Source organism: Protomyctophum bolini (genome assembly GCF_963924005.1).
Source record: "Protomyctophum bolini genome assembly, chromosome: 23".
Lineage (NCBI taxonomy): Eukaryota > Metazoa > Chordata > Actinopteri > Myctophiformes > Myctophidae > Protomyctophum > Protomyctophum bolini.
In genome coordinates, this window is record NC_137884.1 from 3,082,423 (window position 1) to 3,099,664 (window position 17,242).

At 45.3% G+C, this 17,242-nt stretch overlaps 1 protein-coding gene across 1 annotated transcript in view; it reads right to left on the reverse strand.

Moving 5' to 3' along the window:
* The window catches only part of LOC308310606 (dedicator of cytokinesis protein 4-like), a gene marked incomplete at its 5' end in the record, with an annotated part of 197,731 nt that overhangs the window by 47,125 nt on the left and 133,364 nt on the right, over nt 1–17,242 (reverse strand). Inside the window, 4 exon segments of the mRNA XM_080756990.1 lie at nt 4,948–5,114; nt 10,996–11,137; nt 12,876–12,980; nt 13,682–13,768. Of these exon segments, the coding sequence (XP_080613116.1) occupies nt 4,948–5,114; nt 10,996–11,137; nt 12,876–12,980; nt 13,682–13,768 (501 nt within the window).

The following is a 17,242-nucleotide window of genomic DNA, read 5'->3' on the forward strand; positions in this document are numbered from 1 at the left end:
ACCACTGTTCTGTCCACACTTTTGTGGGTAACCAATCACTCTCAATCATTGTGGTTTACAGGTTAATGTGGTTAGTGGTTACTGCTATATTTATCTTTTTTTTTCTTGCCCAAACTGGACTAAATTGTGTTAGGCATTTGTCTAACTGGCACCCCGAACAGTAACATCAAGTCAAACCGTTACAATATGTATGCATGGAAGTAGCAAACACAAACAACGTTTTAAACTAGTTGTATAGTGTGAAATAAATGAAGGACTACATGGCCTATTTCTTACCTAAAATGCATGAATCATTCACAAAGAAGCTGCCAGAGAAAAAGCACAGTGTCTCCGTAGTCCGTACTTCTCCTCCCTGTCTGTGTGCTCTCCTCCTCCCTGTCTGTGTGCCCTCCTCCCTGTCTGTGTTCTCTCCTCCCTGTCTGTGTGCTCTCCTCCTCCCTGTCTGTGTGTTCTCCTCCCTGTCTGTGTGCTCTCCTCCCTGTCTGTGTGCTCTCCTCCTCCCTGTCTGTGTGCTCTCTACCCGTCTGTGTGCTCTCCTCCCTGTCTGTGTTCTCTCCTCCCTGTCTGTGTTCTCTCCTCCCTGTCTGTGTTCTCTCCTCCCTGTCTGTGTGCTCTCCTCCTCCCTGTCTGTGTTCTCTCCTCCCTGTCTGTGTTCTCTCCTCCCTGTCTGTGTTCTCTCCTCCCTGTCTGTGTTCTCTCCTCCCTGTCTGTGTTCTCTCCTCCCTGTCTGTGTGCTCTCCTCCCTGTCTGTGTGCTCTCCTCCTCCCTGTCTGTGTGCTCTCCTCCTCCCTGTCTGTGTTCTCTCCTCCCTGTCTGTGTGCTCTCCTCCCTGTCTGTGTTCTCTCCTCCCTGTCTGTGTTCTCTCCTCCCTGTCTGTGTTCTCTCCTCCTCCCTGTCTGTGTGCTCTCCTCCTCCCTGTCTGTGTGCTCTCCTCCTCCCTGTCTGTGTGCTCTCCTCCCTGTCTGTGTGCTCTCCTCCCTGTCTGTGTTCTCTCCTCCCTGTCTGTGTTCTCTCCTCCCTGTCTGTGTGCTCTCCTCCTCCCTGTCTGTGTGCTCTCCTCCCTGTCTGTGTGCTCTCCTCCCTGTCTGTGTTCTCTCCTCCCTGTCTGTGTTCTCTCCTCCCTGTCTGTGTGCTCTCCTCCTCCCTGTCTGTGTGCTCTCCTCCTCCCTGTCTGTGTGCTCTCCTCCTCCCTGTCTGTGTGCTCTCCTCCCTGTCTGTGTTCTCTCCTCCCTGTCTGTGTTCTCTCCTCCCTGTCTGTGTGCTCTCCTCCTCCCTGTCTGTGTGCTCTCCTCCCTGTCTGTGTTCTCTCCTCCCTGTCTGTGTTCTCTCCTCCTCCCTGTCTGTGTTCTCTCCTCCCTGTCTGTGTTCTCTCCTCCCTGTCTGTGTTCTCTCCTCCCTGTCTGTGTTCTCCTCCCTGTCTGTGTTCTCTCCTCCCTGTCTGTGTTCTCTCCTCCCTGTCTGTGTTCTCTCCTCCCTGTCTGTGTGCTCTCCTCCTCCCTGTCTGTGTTCTCTCCTCCCTGTCTGTGTGCTCTCCTCCCTGTCTGTGTTCTCTCCTCCCTGTCTGTGTGCTCTCCTCCCCGTCTGTGTGCTCTCCTTCCGGAAACAGCTGAGATTTGCTCAGAGCAGCGGAAATCTCACTGAAGCACCGCTATGTTATTTACGAGGGTGTAACTCATACCTCAGACACGCCAATTTATTGCATTTTGCGAATGTCTGCACCTTTGCTCGCAAAGGGCCTCTGCATGTTTGTACACAGCAAACCCAATGTTTGATGGATCAACAGATTTGTTGATTCTTCTTCTTTTCCTTTCGGCTTTTCCCTTCAGGGGTCGCCACAGCGAATCATCTGCCTCCATCTCACCCTGTCCTCTGACGCCTCTTCTTTAACACTTCATGTCCTCTTTCATATACATCTTATCTTTGGCCTCCTGCCTGGCAGTTCCAGTTCCAACCTTTAGGTTTAGGTTTATTTATTTATGTAGTACAAAAAAATATAATAGTAGTATAAAAAATATAATTCAGCCAATGTCTGTCTGTGTGTGTGTGTGTGTGTGTGTGTGTGTGTGTGTGTGTCTGTGTGTGTGTGTGTCTGTCTGTGTGTCAGAAACAGCGCGTTATCTCATCATTGCCTGCACCAATCACTCCCACTTTTCACACAGGCATTGACCATATGAATATGGAGGTCTTAACAGAGCCCTTTTTTCGATTTGACACATTAATGATTAATAATGAATGTATTAGTTAATTAAAACGCACCCGGGCGCAGTACTCGTAACAAAAATACAATGCAAGGAAGGGAAGAAGCCAGAAGGCTTATATGGAATCCTTTCCTGTAGGAAGAGGTCATTGGTTTAAAATATTAAAAGTTCATAAAGAACAGTACATAAGTCTAGAAGTTGGCAAAGGGGGGCAGCTGTGCAGTAAAGAAATAAAAGAAGGGGCAAGGGATGAGGGGTATAGGGTTTAAAAATATAATTGAGAAAGGGCCTAACTCTGCTGCTCTTTGTCTTTTCCTCAGTGCGACTGTCTCTCTAAAACCATAAGCTGGTCATATAATTATTGCTGATACTTTCAGCAAAAATGTATAGTTATAGTAGACAGTCTCCTATGACTATGAGTTGTCAGTTGACTAAGAATCTATTTAGTTGAGGACAGCCCTCCTCCTTCTGCTGCAAACGGCAACAGCTCTGTACTGTGTGATACAGGTTTGCACACAAAAAAGGCTTACTGAACAGCTGTAGACACTAATTATCACACACTGAATGTCCCTATGCTTGTTAAGGACAAGCTAAAGAACCACAGGAAGAATGGCGCCTGAATCATTTATCACTTGAAGTTGTGCATAACGCTTGCATGGTTTCATCTGCGGATTCGGGTTCTTGGAAACGCCCCCCAGCCACTGCGTTAGTACTGAGGTTAGGTTTAGGTATATAGTTTACTGAGGTTAGGTTTAGGTATAGTTTTACTGAGTTTAAGGTTAGGGTTAGGGTTAGGTTTAGGTTCAGGTATATAGTTTTACTGAGGTTAGGGTTAGGTATAGGTATAGTTTTACTGAGGTTAAGGTTAGGGTTAGGTTTAGGTGTAGGCTGTCAATCACAGTGACTGGCCAGTCACAGCGCACCATTCACTCAAACCCGCAGATGGAACCATGGTAGCGTGCATAACAGAGCCCCATTCTGTGTTTTCAGCGCCCTCTCGTGGACAAACCAAACCAACATTGCAGCTGTGTTCATGTAATCATGTATTCATGTCTCACATAAGAGATACAAGAACACCGATATTACAAGTGTGCTGTAAAAACGACACAACGGGGGGGAACGACACAACAGCCTATACCGGCTACCTCATACGCATTGTGCTTCGTTTTTTTACTTGCGTTTTATTGTCTTCAATGGATTTAGCAAGACTGTACAGTATGTTTTTATTTTGTTGTGTCGTATGTATCGTTATGTTTGTTGTGGACCCCAGGAAGAGTAGCTCTGCTACTTTGTTGGTGGCAGCCAACAGGGATCCATATGAATAACCCATTCTGACCGGGAACCCATTTTGGTGTTAGCATCATGTTATGCTTTAGCTATTGAAAAATAGCAGATCTACAAGCTCGTAGCGCGCCACCGAGTGGCGCGCTACGAGCTTGTAGGTCTGCTATTTTTGAAAAATCAAAGAACGACTGACATTTTTTAGAATCTGATCTCAGGTCAGAATGGGTTAATCAGACCAGTGTGTGTCCAGTGGAAACCTCGTGTGAATCTGATCTCAGGTCAGAATGGGATAAAGAATAAATAATGGGGCTTCTGTGCTCAATAAGCTCTATTCAGAAGCCCATAACACATTTCATTGCATTTGAATAAATTGGGTTTCAAGGTGAGAAATTCGAATAAGGCTGCTTTGTTCTCTGCTGAGTGTTCTAACACCGTGCGCAACACCCCGCGCTGTTTCATTTATTTTTATTTGGACTTTACATGGCAGACGACGATGCACGGAATCCATTTTGCAATTACTGAATGGTTGTGTGAAAGACTGATTTATGTGACCAGCTGACGTGTTCAAACAAGGGTAACAATAATCCCTAGGAAATTATGGAGGACTAAATCTGATTTACTGTATATGTGAATTATTATAAACAATTACATTTTCTGAATCTGTGATTGAATGACAATAAGGTGATAGGCATTAGTCGCTGCATTGAGTCACATGTCTTGTAGGCTCAAGTAGCCAGAAGATCAGCAATATAGTAATGATATGAAAAGAATCGGGTCAAAGTTTCGGTCTTGAACTGAAATGAAAAAAAGGTTACTAAAAGACACGCTTTGCCGATTATTCTGAGTAACTGATAGAATCGTCAAGATTGCAGTTCTAATCTGCATACGTCCATCTGTCTGTCTGTCTGTCTGTCCCTTCATCTTCCACTATATCCCTGTCAGCAGCACTACTGCGTGTTACCAATAAACAAGGAAGCAACCAGGATGACGTGGACTAAGAGAGGAGATGAGCCAACCCTGAGTTCCTGTTTTTCACAAAAATGAAGGCCTGGTACTACCGCAAGGGGCTAAAATAACCCATTTTGACCTGTGATCAGATTCTAAAAATGTCTTCTACATCCTGACAGTTTTCTGAAAAAGCTATGTTTCTGTGTCAGTCGTTCTTCGATTTTTCAAAAATAGCAGAGAGACCAGGATTACTGCACGTGTTTTGTGAGGGACACGGGGAGAACACAGAAAGGCCCTTTCGCAAACCCCACCTAGGGTATGGGCACTGATGACGTGGAGGAGAGAACACGCACCCCCAGCGCGCGTCCCCAGTGGGAATCAAACCAAGGACCTTCTACAGTTAGCTGTGAGGCAACAATGCTACCGACTGGCGCAATCGTTGCCCCCGGAAAATGTTTTTTTTTTTTTTTTTTTTAACGGAATGGGTTCCCTGCAGCTTTGCTCTTCCTTTGCTCACCTTGAACTCGTTCTCCTTGTCCTTGGTGCCCTTGTGGAAGGGCCGGTCGTAGCGGAACCTCCAGATGTGGTTGAACTTGTAGAAGCTCTTGATGTTGTCGGGCACGCCGTCCCGCTGCAGCACGTCCTGGCTCTCCGGGATGGGACTCACGGCGTAGATCTGGAGGTCTGGGATGGGGCGGCGGCGTCAAGGACAAAACACACCAGAGTGGGTGACAAGAGTGGGTGAGACAGGGAGACTTTAGGAGAGAGGGAGGGGGGCGGGACTAGAGGCGCAACAGTTAATCAAACTCAGTGATTATAAAAAAAATCACACCCGTGTGAACTGAGTGGTGCAGCCCCCCTCTCTCTCTCCCTCTCTCTCTCTCTCTCTCTCATTAGCAGGCAACATTGCAGCACTATCCCTCTCTGTTTCTGGCGCCCCCTACTGGTACCCTATAGTCATATACTCATGCTCATGACCACATGGGTAGTATGACACATACATACATACTGTAGGTGTACACGGACATTGCTGGTTGTAGGAGTGGTTGCACCACTAAAAAAAAAGAAGAAAAGAAAAAGGACGTAACCCATTAGGCGCCATCTTTTTGTGAGGGTACCTATACCCTATAGGGAACACGGGGAGAACATGCAAACTCCACACAGAAAGGCCCTTTCGCCAACCACCGCCTGGCACCTATATAGGGTATGGGCACTGACGACGCAGAGGAGAAAACATGGCATCCCCTGCATGGGCCTTCTAGCTGAGAGCCACAACGACCGCACTATAGTGCCTCTTATAAATCGATCATTTCATATACAATAATCGATTTGTAATTGATCCCTATTTTGGACATGTCACTATCGAAAAGCGGAAGAAATATATAAATTGTTGTTTTTGTATACAATCGTGAATATAGCTGAACATGCCACATCGCGACAAGCTTGTCAGTCGCCCGTTCTCACTGTCTTTGCACGACAGCTGCGTGACAAAGTACACAAACAGCGCTTAAGATGGTAAATCTATTCCTCGATATACATAAATAAATAAGTAAATAACAAAGAATTTGATTGAAAATCGCTAAGAGAACAATCAATAGCTGCAGCCCTAGATCGATGTGGACCCTGCGAGACACGGTATGGACGGTGTCTCCGCCTGTCTCTCTCGTTCACGTTATAGCGCTCCTGTATCTTTATTGTCCGACACGCACAGCACACTAACATCAATATACACTCAGCAAACCCATATGGCTATACTGTGCACACACACACACACACACACAGACACACGCCTTATTCACACATCTTACTCACACATTGTTCACGCATCGGCATGTACGTCTCTCGCACGCCCGCAAAACACCCACCCACCTGCAGTCCTGCCACGTTGATTATCCCATTCTGAACGGGAACCCATTTTGGTGTTAGCATCATGTTGTGCTTTAGCTATTGAAAAATAGCAGATCTACAAGCTCATAGCGCGCCACCGAGTGGCGCGCTACGAGCTTGTAGATCTGCTATTTTTGAAAAATCGAAGAGCGACTGACATTTTTAGAATCTGATCTCAGGTCAGAATGGGTTCATCAGACCAGTGTGTGTCCAGTGGAAACCTCGTATGAATCTGATCTCAGGTCAGAATGGGTTATCACACCTTGATAGCGAACGTAGAAGCGACCATATGGTTCTCCAACCTTGAAAACACTGGCATGTCGGGCACGTATAGCACATGCACCGCACGTATACTGTATATGGAGAACACACACATGTACAGTATAGGCCCTACACTGTACAGCATGCACAATATGCGCATGATACACGTCTACGGTACACGGTTAATCCGTTTGTATGTCCGCTCACGCTGTGTGGTGCACCTCCGGTCATGACTCATGACAGCCTGGCCACGAGCGGCCTGGTTTAGTCAAAGTGAAACGTATTAAAACACATTCACTGCCAGCTCATATAGTCTTGAATTACCATCCCACTGCCAGCTTTTTTTCGTATTTCCTTCCCTTTTAACCCAATTCAGGAAGGGACACCCCTTTTGGTGTTTTAACACTAGCAAGTCTGAAAAAAAATTCACTCCTACTCAGTCTGAGATATTCCGGCCCAATCGACCGCTCTCCCCCTTTCTCCCCCGCACCACTCGTTCACACCTCTTCAAGCTGGAGACGACATTGTTGCCTCCTACACGCACGCACTTTTCTTGTGTAGTGAAATGGCTTTTTTGGGGCATTTTATTTTGAAGTAGAGACGGCATGGATCTAAGTTTCTGAACCAATCAGAGCGTTGCATCCCGCTATGGGGACATACAGTAGGTCCACGCGTATGCAGAGTGGTTTGTTTACAAAGTGACAGAGAGACGGCAGAAAAGCCAGGGGATTTTTTTTCCTAACCTGTACACAGCCTATATACATATTTTAGCGCGATGATTAACCCATTCTGACCTGAGATCAGATTCATACGAGGTTTCCACTGGACACACGCTGGTCTGATTAACCCATTCTGACCTGAGATCAGATTCTAAAAATGTCAGTCGTTCGATTCGATTCGATTTTTCAAAAATAGCAGACCTACAAGCTCGTAGCGCGCCACTCGGTGGCGCGCTACGAGCTTGTAGGTCTGCTATTTTTCAATAGCTAAAGCATAACATGATGCCAACACCAAAATGGGTTCCCGTTCAGAATGGGTTAAGTTGAAAACGAGAAACTACACTGTCTGGATGTCATCTTGAATTGGATTTAAAAAACGGGAGGATTTCTGCAATCAGTAGCAGCTGTGTTTGGAGAACGTGCAGCAATGGGAATCAAACGGGTGAGCTTCATGTGTATTGGCTTTTATCGACGTGTGGCTCTACACGCCGTCACGCAGCACGTTTTCGTTTCAAGCCGGGAGGTAATTACATTTTTTTTTGTATGGACTTTTGATAAACACACACAAATGAGAATTTGTTAGGTACCGTATATGCCCATTATGAATGATGACCACGGATATGGTCTAAACGTGTGAAAAACCTATTTTTCATTTCACTACACACTTTAAGCATTACAGTACGTTACACTTTAGCTATTGATAAATATATACCTTTAGTGAAAGGATAAGCCACTTTAGAGGGGGTCCTCACCACAGATAGTGTAACCGTATAACCATACATACAGTACAGACAGGACAAAACAAAACAAAGGCTCTCCCAAAGATAGCCGCTCCCACCCCACTAGTGTTTCAACACTGTAGCAGAGTTCATATATGGAGAACATATACCCATTGCACTATAAAACCATGTTACTAAGCAAAATACAACAAGCAATACCAGCGTGCACATGTGGTCATAATAAACAGCAGCATCGAACAAGCAGGGAACACATGATATGAAGTTACATGCAGATCAGTCAGTACGTTATGTTTATAGAAAGACAAAGACAACTGCCAAGAAGAGTATACGTTAATTAGAAGCATGAGAAGGTTAGAAGGTGTATGAAGATTGATTCTTTACATACATGTGGACTTGATAGGTCATTCCAATCAGATGGAGCTTTAAATTAATAAATTAAATGACTAAATAGCAGAGCTCATATCACGGCACAGAGTGCCGTGCTATACGAGCTCGTAGATCTGCTGTTATTTTTATCGTGAAAATGTGTGCGCGAATCTTTGAATAACTCAAATATTTGCATTCGGGGAGTCCCCGGAACAGCATATTTTCAGATGGGGGTCAGCGGCCAAATCTAATCCAATCTAACTATAATTCACTCACTGTCTGAAATGTCTGTCTGAAACACTGTAGTTGCGCTCCTCACTGGCTGCACCAATCGCTCTCACTTTTCACACAGGCCTTGACCATAATATTATGGAGATCTTAACGAAGCCCTTTTTTGTCCCATTTGAAAAATTATCAATGAATAATGAATGTATTAGTCCATTAAAATGCCCCCATTACATGGGAAAATGTGAAACCTCACCCCCCCCCCCCGCCCACCGTTCTCGGTGTTACCCCACTGTCATGCTTCCTCTGCTACAGCCGCTGCAACACAACAATGATACAAACTGATCTGTAAAGAACGCGGTGCAACTATGCGTTGCGAGTGTGTCGAGCTTGTATATTTGCCATTTTCTGCAGTCTCCGCAGTCAACAAAGCATGAAGGGCAACACAGGCCCTGGCAACACAGCATAGCAGCACGGAATCGACGTGCGTGCCGTGAAAGTGCCGCCCATAAGCGCCAACAGGACGCGGCGCGCTGCCGCACGGCTGCCGACTTTGCACAGTTTGTAGTAAAAAAAACCCCCTGAAAACCTATGCAATGCACACAAGCAGCCATTTAGCAGCTTTTTAACATGTAAACCAGAACAACATCCCCACAAGGGTAGCGCGCACACACACACACACACAGACACACACACACACACACACACACACACACACACACACGCCCACACGCACACACGCACCTTTAACCATAGGCAAACCTGGCCAAAGCAATGCCCTTCGCCACTGGAATATGGATGAAGACAGCTGACATGATCCATTAATATGCATGAGCATCTGTGGCGGGGTACAGTAGCGGGCCTCATGGGAGTGGCGCTATTGATTAACGATACTGGCGGATAGCGCAGCCCTATGCTAACACAGTTAGACTTATAGCTGTCGATTCCAACAGCACTCTGAGTTATGCTGCTCCAGAATGCCGGCGTGCACACAATGCACACAAGCTTGTATAGCCACAAACACAGCCATATACGTGCACGTGTTACTAAAACAGACCCACACACACGCGTATACATTTTAACCCATTCTGACCTGAGATCAGATTCATACGAGGTTTCCACTGGACACACACTGGTCTGATTAACCCATTCTGACCTGAGATCAGATTCTAAAAATGTCAGTCGTTCTTCGATTTTTCTAAAAATAGCAGACCTACAAGCTCGTAGCGCGCCACTCGGTGGCGCGATATGAGCTTGTAGATCTGCTATTTTTCAATAGCTAAAGCATAACATGATGCTAACACCAAAATGGGTTCCCGTTCAGAATGGGTTAACATACAGACATATAAAATGCAAAAGTACATTTGTATGTACTGTGTATACACACACACTGATGGACCGACGGACAAAGCTGCACACACGCCCAGTGTACATTTTATCATCAATCTATATGAATAACAGCCTATACACGCAATGTACAAAATGGTAGGCCTAAAGCACAACTCTCTCTCTCTCTCTGCCTAACTTACAGTTTTGTCATAGGACAGTGCACTGGGCACTGAATAGGCCTACAGCAGATCTACAAGTTCACAACGCGTTGCGGACGAAAGGCATTGTGAGCTTGCAGAGCTGCTATTTTTGGCAGAAGACACCGTTGTACGACAAACCACAGGCTTCAGTCTGTTTCTCTCTCTCTCTCTCTCTCTCTCTCTCGTTCCATTTTGTAACATCTCACTCTATATATATTCCACTCTCTGTCTGTCTAGCAGCAGCAGCAGCTGTCCTGTTCTCTCCGTTGGAGTGAATTATTGAGATGAACTCCTGGTCTTAGAGAGATGTGCGGCTGAATATTGAACAGATACTTTCAAAATCTCCATACATTCTATAAGGAGCATGTGTATTCACGGTACAGCTCATTATCTGACTGGGAGCAAGTGTAGCCATGCGTGTGTGGCTGGGGGGGGGGACGGGACGGGGACTGACTGACTGACTGAAGATGCACAGGAAGCTAGCTGTGTTAAATGCTTATCCATTACATTGCATGCATGTGCTCCTAATTGCTTACTTCCTCTATAATTGCACGTGCACTTGTGTCTATTGTTGTCTATCTGTCTGTCCGTCCGTCCGTCAGCCAGCCAATCTATCCGTCTGTCTGCCTGTATGCCGATCTGTCCATATATATCACTCTAAGCACATTAAAACCCGTGAAAGCATCTGTGTCATTTTATAATTTAGCATTGGCTCTTCGAAAATAGCAGATGTACAGTATACAAGCTCACAGCACATGGCTTATAGTGCCACGCTGTCTCTCTCTCTCTCTCTCACACACACACACACACACACACACACACATGGTGGTAAGGATACACTGGGCCTCCGCCTGGTAGATGGTCTGGTCCGGCTGGTTGACGTGCTGCATTGCGATGGCGTGGGGGAACTCGTTAAGCATCCTCTGCTGGAAGGCCTCCAGCCTCTCGTAGTCGTGGCCGCGGCACACAAACTCCTTGTTCTGCGCGGCGGCGGTGGTGGTGGTGGGGGAAAAGAGCACTCAATTATTGTAAAAAGAGTATCAATAATGCAATGTAGAAATACTTCCGTTACGAGTAAAAGTCCCCGAATTCAAGATGCGAATGCGAGAGTACCAACGTATTGGCATCAAAATGTACTCAAAGTGCCAAAAGTATATAGTGCTCGCTATGCAGAATGTCCCATTTCAAGTTTTCAAATGTATACAAATATTTAGAAAATGGCAGATCTACAAGCACACAATGCATCGCATCATATTTTCAAATGCTCTAAATGTATATGGGGCTGAAGTGTATGGGGCCAAAAGTACAATATTTGCCTCATTTGCACTGGAAATTGGAGATACTCGAGTAAAGTAAAAACACCTCAACATTGTACTTAAGTACGGTACTTTTACAGTAGTAAATGTACTTTCTGCAGAGGGACAGGAGGAAGGGCCGGAGGAGACGGCACTGCCGTGGGGTTAGTCTGACACCTAGTGGCCACTCCGCGCTACTGTGGCCCCCATGCCATCAAACTTTAGTGTCACTGAAGTATTAGCAACAGGAGCCAAGCCATCAAGTGTGTGGGTGGGTGGGTGCGTGCGTGTGTGCGTGACTCATGCGGTCACAGCTGGCTCATTAAGCTGTGCTCCATGAAAACATCAACGCCATAAAAAAGAGAGAACTAAAATCAGAAGCATTCGTATTCCAGTGTAACTCTAAGGCTTTGGAACAAAGTGCTTTTGAAGGGGAAAGAACGCCCCCCCCCCTGACACCTACATTCCTCTGACAACGGGAATGCTGCCATGGAAAGGAACGCAGTGGATACAATTGGAAGTATGAGCTACGTAGAGCTATACAAGTTTGTCCTTGAGATATTGTCTGATTGTGAAGAAATGAAAGAAAGAATAAGTTGTCACTACTAGGCTGGAAGCTAAAGCAGACATTTATGGAGGCATAGGCTACGTATGGATTCAACCGATCGATAATGCTGTGTATAAGGCATTGTGCCCACTGCGCCAGGTCAGCTCAGGTTAAACTTACTTTCAACATATGACACTGGGAAATGAATAGACTAAACAAGAAGCAGGAGTACGTCGCCATTACGAAGCTGCCTGCAAGGGGATAACTGTTGTTGTGCTTCTGTATTACCAACCATCCTGATAACAAGGACACTTGCCTTGAAAGACTCCCTCTCGCGGATGACAGCTGGCCTTCCAGATGTCGTTGTGAAGATACAGATGGGTTAATTTGGTTCCATTCTTTGGTATACTCATATCTTTGTAACTAATGGTACCAGACCTGAAGATAAGGTTATGCTGAAGGTGCCTAAAACCTATATTAATAAGTTGGGAGATACAGCCTTTAGTGTGTGTATGCTCCATATGTGTCCTCGTTTCTTTTGCTATTTTTAGGCTGACCTTATATTGGAAGAAGGCATATGCACCTGTTTATTGTAATGTTTTTATTTTATTTTTTGTCTTTTGTTTAGTGTTATATCTATGTGTACCTTGTTGCCTACATGATGTCATGTATTGTATTGTATGTATGTATTATAACATATAATACAATTCAAAAGCTTTTTTTTTTGCAGATTAAAATTCTTTATATTAATTTTATATTATCATCAAAGGCGTAGTGTTTTTTGCCAATTCTTTGGGGGCCCACTCGTAATATCCTCACCGTAACAGCCTCACTTAGCCCACTGGTTGAGAAACGGTGATAAACAGTCATTCTTACCCTCAGGAAGAAGGGGAACTTCTTGCCGTAGAAACCCACTCTGAAGAACTCAGGCTCGAGTCTCTGCTGGTCCATGATTTTATCGTACAGCGAAGCCTCCATCATCTAAACGGTGAGAAAGATAAATATCATCCCAAGCAGGCACGTCGTCATCACCGGCATTTCCACTGCATGATGACCGTTGCCATCGACCTTTCATAGGTTGCAATAACTAGCATTGATTGATTGCCTCAACTGCTGCTCAAGACATTTTTTTTTAAATATCTTCTGAAATCCGTATTCTACAGGAGTGCGATTATTTTCAAATGGGTGCAATAACTGTAAAGATGGGGCATGGTGGCACAGTTGGTAGTGCTGTCGCCTCACAGCTAGAAGGGTAGATACCCTCACAAAAACATGCCGTAATCCTGGTCTCTAAAACTACCTCCCCCTGGCCAGCCGGGGCGCCTGATGGAGGGGAAAGGAACTGGTCGGAATAACGTGTCCCTTCCACGCGCTATGTCCGGCCGGGGAAATTCCTCTCTGTCAGGTGAAAAGAAGCAGCTTGGACTCCTCATGCATAGAAGGAGGCATGAGGTCAGTCCGTTGCCCCCCCAGGTTGGCAGAGGAAGTGTAGCGCCCAGGATTACTTAGATAATTGGCACTGGGTGAAAAAAAAAACTGGGTTACAAAATCGTGGGATAAAAATTTGAAAAAAAAAAAAAAAACTGTAAAGACTACCTAATCTGAATAAAGTATATTGATACCTGTAGGGAGACGGGGTAGTTTTCGTTTAAGTGCTACTGAGCACTCACTCACTCACTCACCCTCATCTTGCTCAGGTTTCTGTAGTCGTAGTAGGACTCGTACTGGTCTGCCAATTCCCTGCACAAGATAATGCCGTTCTCCCAACACTGAGGGAACACACGCACACGCGCGCACACACACACACACACACACACACACACACACACACACACACACACACACACACACACACACACACACACACACACACACACACACATTGCATAGTCAATCATCCACCTTCTGTGTTGCATTAAAAGTTCAAGTGAACTGAATTATAATTCATTAATAATTATAATAATTAATCCACACCTCATTTGACTGGGGGCCCCCGCGTAACAGCTTAAAAATAATCTTGCTAATGGCAAACCACCTTGTTTCCCAAGTTGCATTTTCAAAATGATTTAGCATTTTCAAAATGATTCAAGATTTTTTCAAAATGATTCAAGATTTTTTTCAAAATGCTTTGAAAATAGCAGATCTACAAGCTCAATCTGCTATTTTCAATATATATAGTATAAATTAGGACTAAAATGGTTAAACCTGATTAAACATTAAGACATTTAGCTATAGGGATCCCCTGGAACCCCACCAAAAAGCCCCCTAACACTACTGTTGCAGACCACCTCTCTGTCTGCAACGCCTCACCAAAGTCCTAGCCTGGTTAATAAACGCACGGATCCGCCGGCAGGCAATTTTTCTTTTGCCAGCGGCTGATTCGGTCTGGTTTATTAACCAGGCTACCAAAGTCCCACAGCCAGTGTCACCGCAGTGTCAACCTCTCTCCACCGGATGGCAGCGACGTGCCGGAATTTCCAGTGGAGGCTAATCTGTCTCTGTGCTCTGGGGCTCTCAGCCGTCGCCCGTCTCGCTAATTAAATGAAAGAAGCCCTCCCCCAGTCACAGCGCCTTCTCGTCCCCGGGCGGCCGGCGCCGGCAGATGGCGTCGGTGGCGAATTTCAGTGGTGAAATTGGACGGTGAGTAACGAGCTGTGCCGGTTTTAATGGCTCCGCAGAGCTCGCGTGAGATTTGACCAGCGAGCGCTTGAGCATTTTGAGAACAGTTACTTTTGCACGGAGTCCACACCACGCCGCTTCCTCTGAGAACAACAAGCCCCTACGAGGCCGAGCTGTGTGTGGTGGTGTTGGTAGGAGAGAGTTTTTGTGTCAATGTCCATTATTCATTGGGCATTTGAGCCACATTTGATGACATTTTGCCTCCGAGATCCAAAGATGTTGAATATTTTCCATGCTGTATAGAGCGTCGCAGTCCCGCCCCCTTTCATGACGTCGCCAGGCCCAGGAAATTAATCCCATTGCATTTTTCCCCATAGAAAAAGTATTTATTTAAAGACCTTTTAAGCGTCGTACGAAGCCAACTCGAGTCGTGACAAATCATGACAACAAACGCAATATTTTGGACCAAACAAATAATTACAAAGAAGAAAAACAACAAAAAAAAGTGTTGTAACCTGCCGTTTTTTTCTACTTTCTAAATTCTTTGTTTGGCCCAAAACATTGTGTTTATCGTCATGATTTGTCACGAGTGACAAATCAATCAGTGACAAGTCTGCGGCATAAACGTCTTTAAATAAATACTTTCTGAAAAGTCTATGAGGAAAATTTACGGAGATGTATTTTCCGGGTCTCTCGAGGGGGGGGGGGGGGGGGGGGGAACTGCGACACTATTGTATTGATGTTGGTAGTGATACCATTAGGAGAGATAACAGGCAAACTTGATCAAAAGAACAATTCCTCTAGATTCTCTAATTGTGCAGACTTCTTGTAAGTTAATAAAGCAGATGTATAACAATAATTTAACTCTTGAGAGGCGTAAAATGGACCCATAAGGGTCAAATGGTTTCATTTTATGCTCTTAAAGAGTTAAAGACCTATAAGAGCCCATTTGGTTACCAACTTTCCTTCGTTTAGCTGGGGACCACCTGGGGGTCCCCCGACCACTGGTTGAAAACCACTGATTTAATGTGTCCATGCAGTCTTATATTGTCTGGTGTTGTTACACTGTGGATTTAATGTTTGTTTTTAATGCCTGGGGCAATGGACCAAACAAATGTCCCCATATGGGACAGTAGAGTTGACATGGAGTCTGAAGGAGTGGAGAGAGCCAGCCAGCCAGATGTTTTGTAAAACTAAGTATTTAAAAAAAATCATGTACAAAGTAACTAACTAATACTGTACATATTTTTTTTTGCATACATGTATGTAGTGGAGGGAAAGTACATTATTTGGATCCGATGCTCAAGTAAAGTACAAATACCTCAACATTTTACTTAAGTACAGTACTGAAGTAAATGTACTTTAGTAACTTTCCACCACTGCTCAACAACAGGGTGAGATTAATCGCCCACCGCAATTAATTCATCATCATCATCATCATTTTCCGACCGCGGTCGAGATCATGGATTTCACAACGCCACGCCAGACTTTCCGGTCCTTCATTGCCCTCCCCAGTTCCTGCTTACTGACGCATGTGTCCCTATAGCGATGACATCAGGGAGCGACAGTTTTCTACCTCTGGCCTGCTTTGAGGCAGGACTCCAGAGAAGAAGAAGGGAAGATATAACATCATTGTCAGCTCTAGTAGCAGTGGCCGGCAAACTGTTGTTCTTCTGGATCGGACTAGTGAAGAAACACGGGGGAATTCATAGCCGCCATATTACTAAACATTTATACAGCCAACACAACAACCTCAATCAATCAATAAGGAGTGATTGCCATCGGCTGCCGGTCGGTCGTCCCGGAATGTTTCCGTCAATGGATTTGGCACCGTCGCTCCCGTTTATAACGGAGCAGCGTTCGTCACTTAATCGCTCCGTCCCGCTGTGGGAGCGAGGTGGAAATGAGCAATCCGTGTGCACACGCACACACACACACACACACACACGGGCCCTCAAGGTAAATATTTTATAGACAATGGACGCCAGCACGATTGATGTGTTGCTCAATCATACACAGAGAGGGAAGGGGAGAAAGGACAGGAGAGTTGCTGTAACTCTTGTGGTTGACCTTTGTATAACGTGAGTGTTAAAATGCTATTACCAGCTCAGTGGCCCTGTGGTTAGAGTGTCCGCCCTGAGACTGGGAGGTCGGGGTTCGATCCCCGGCCGGGTCATACCAAAGACTGTAAAAATGGGACCCAGTGCCACCCTGCTTGACACTCAGCATCAAGGGTTGGATTGGGGGTGGGAAGTGAGGACGCTGGCGTCGACTGTTCGCCGCTTCACCTCCCGTTGTATGAATGAATGAACCATTGTAAAGCGCTTTGAGTAGGCACGTAGTGCTTAGAAAAGCGCCATAAAAATGCAATTCATTAAAAATGCAATTCATTATTTATTTGTATTTTGACACATACAGTACCAGCTCATAAATACCCGGTTCGCACCTTGGCATCATTGGAAAGAGAGAGAACGCATAATAATCTCATATATAGAATATCATTCTTGGCCCCGACGAAGAGCGGTTTGGTCAAAACGTGTCGGCAGTTCTGCCTTTTTAATTTAAATCCTCCTCGTTTTAACCTTGAGTGTCCCCGGATTGTTTCCTTTTCTTTATGCCTTGAT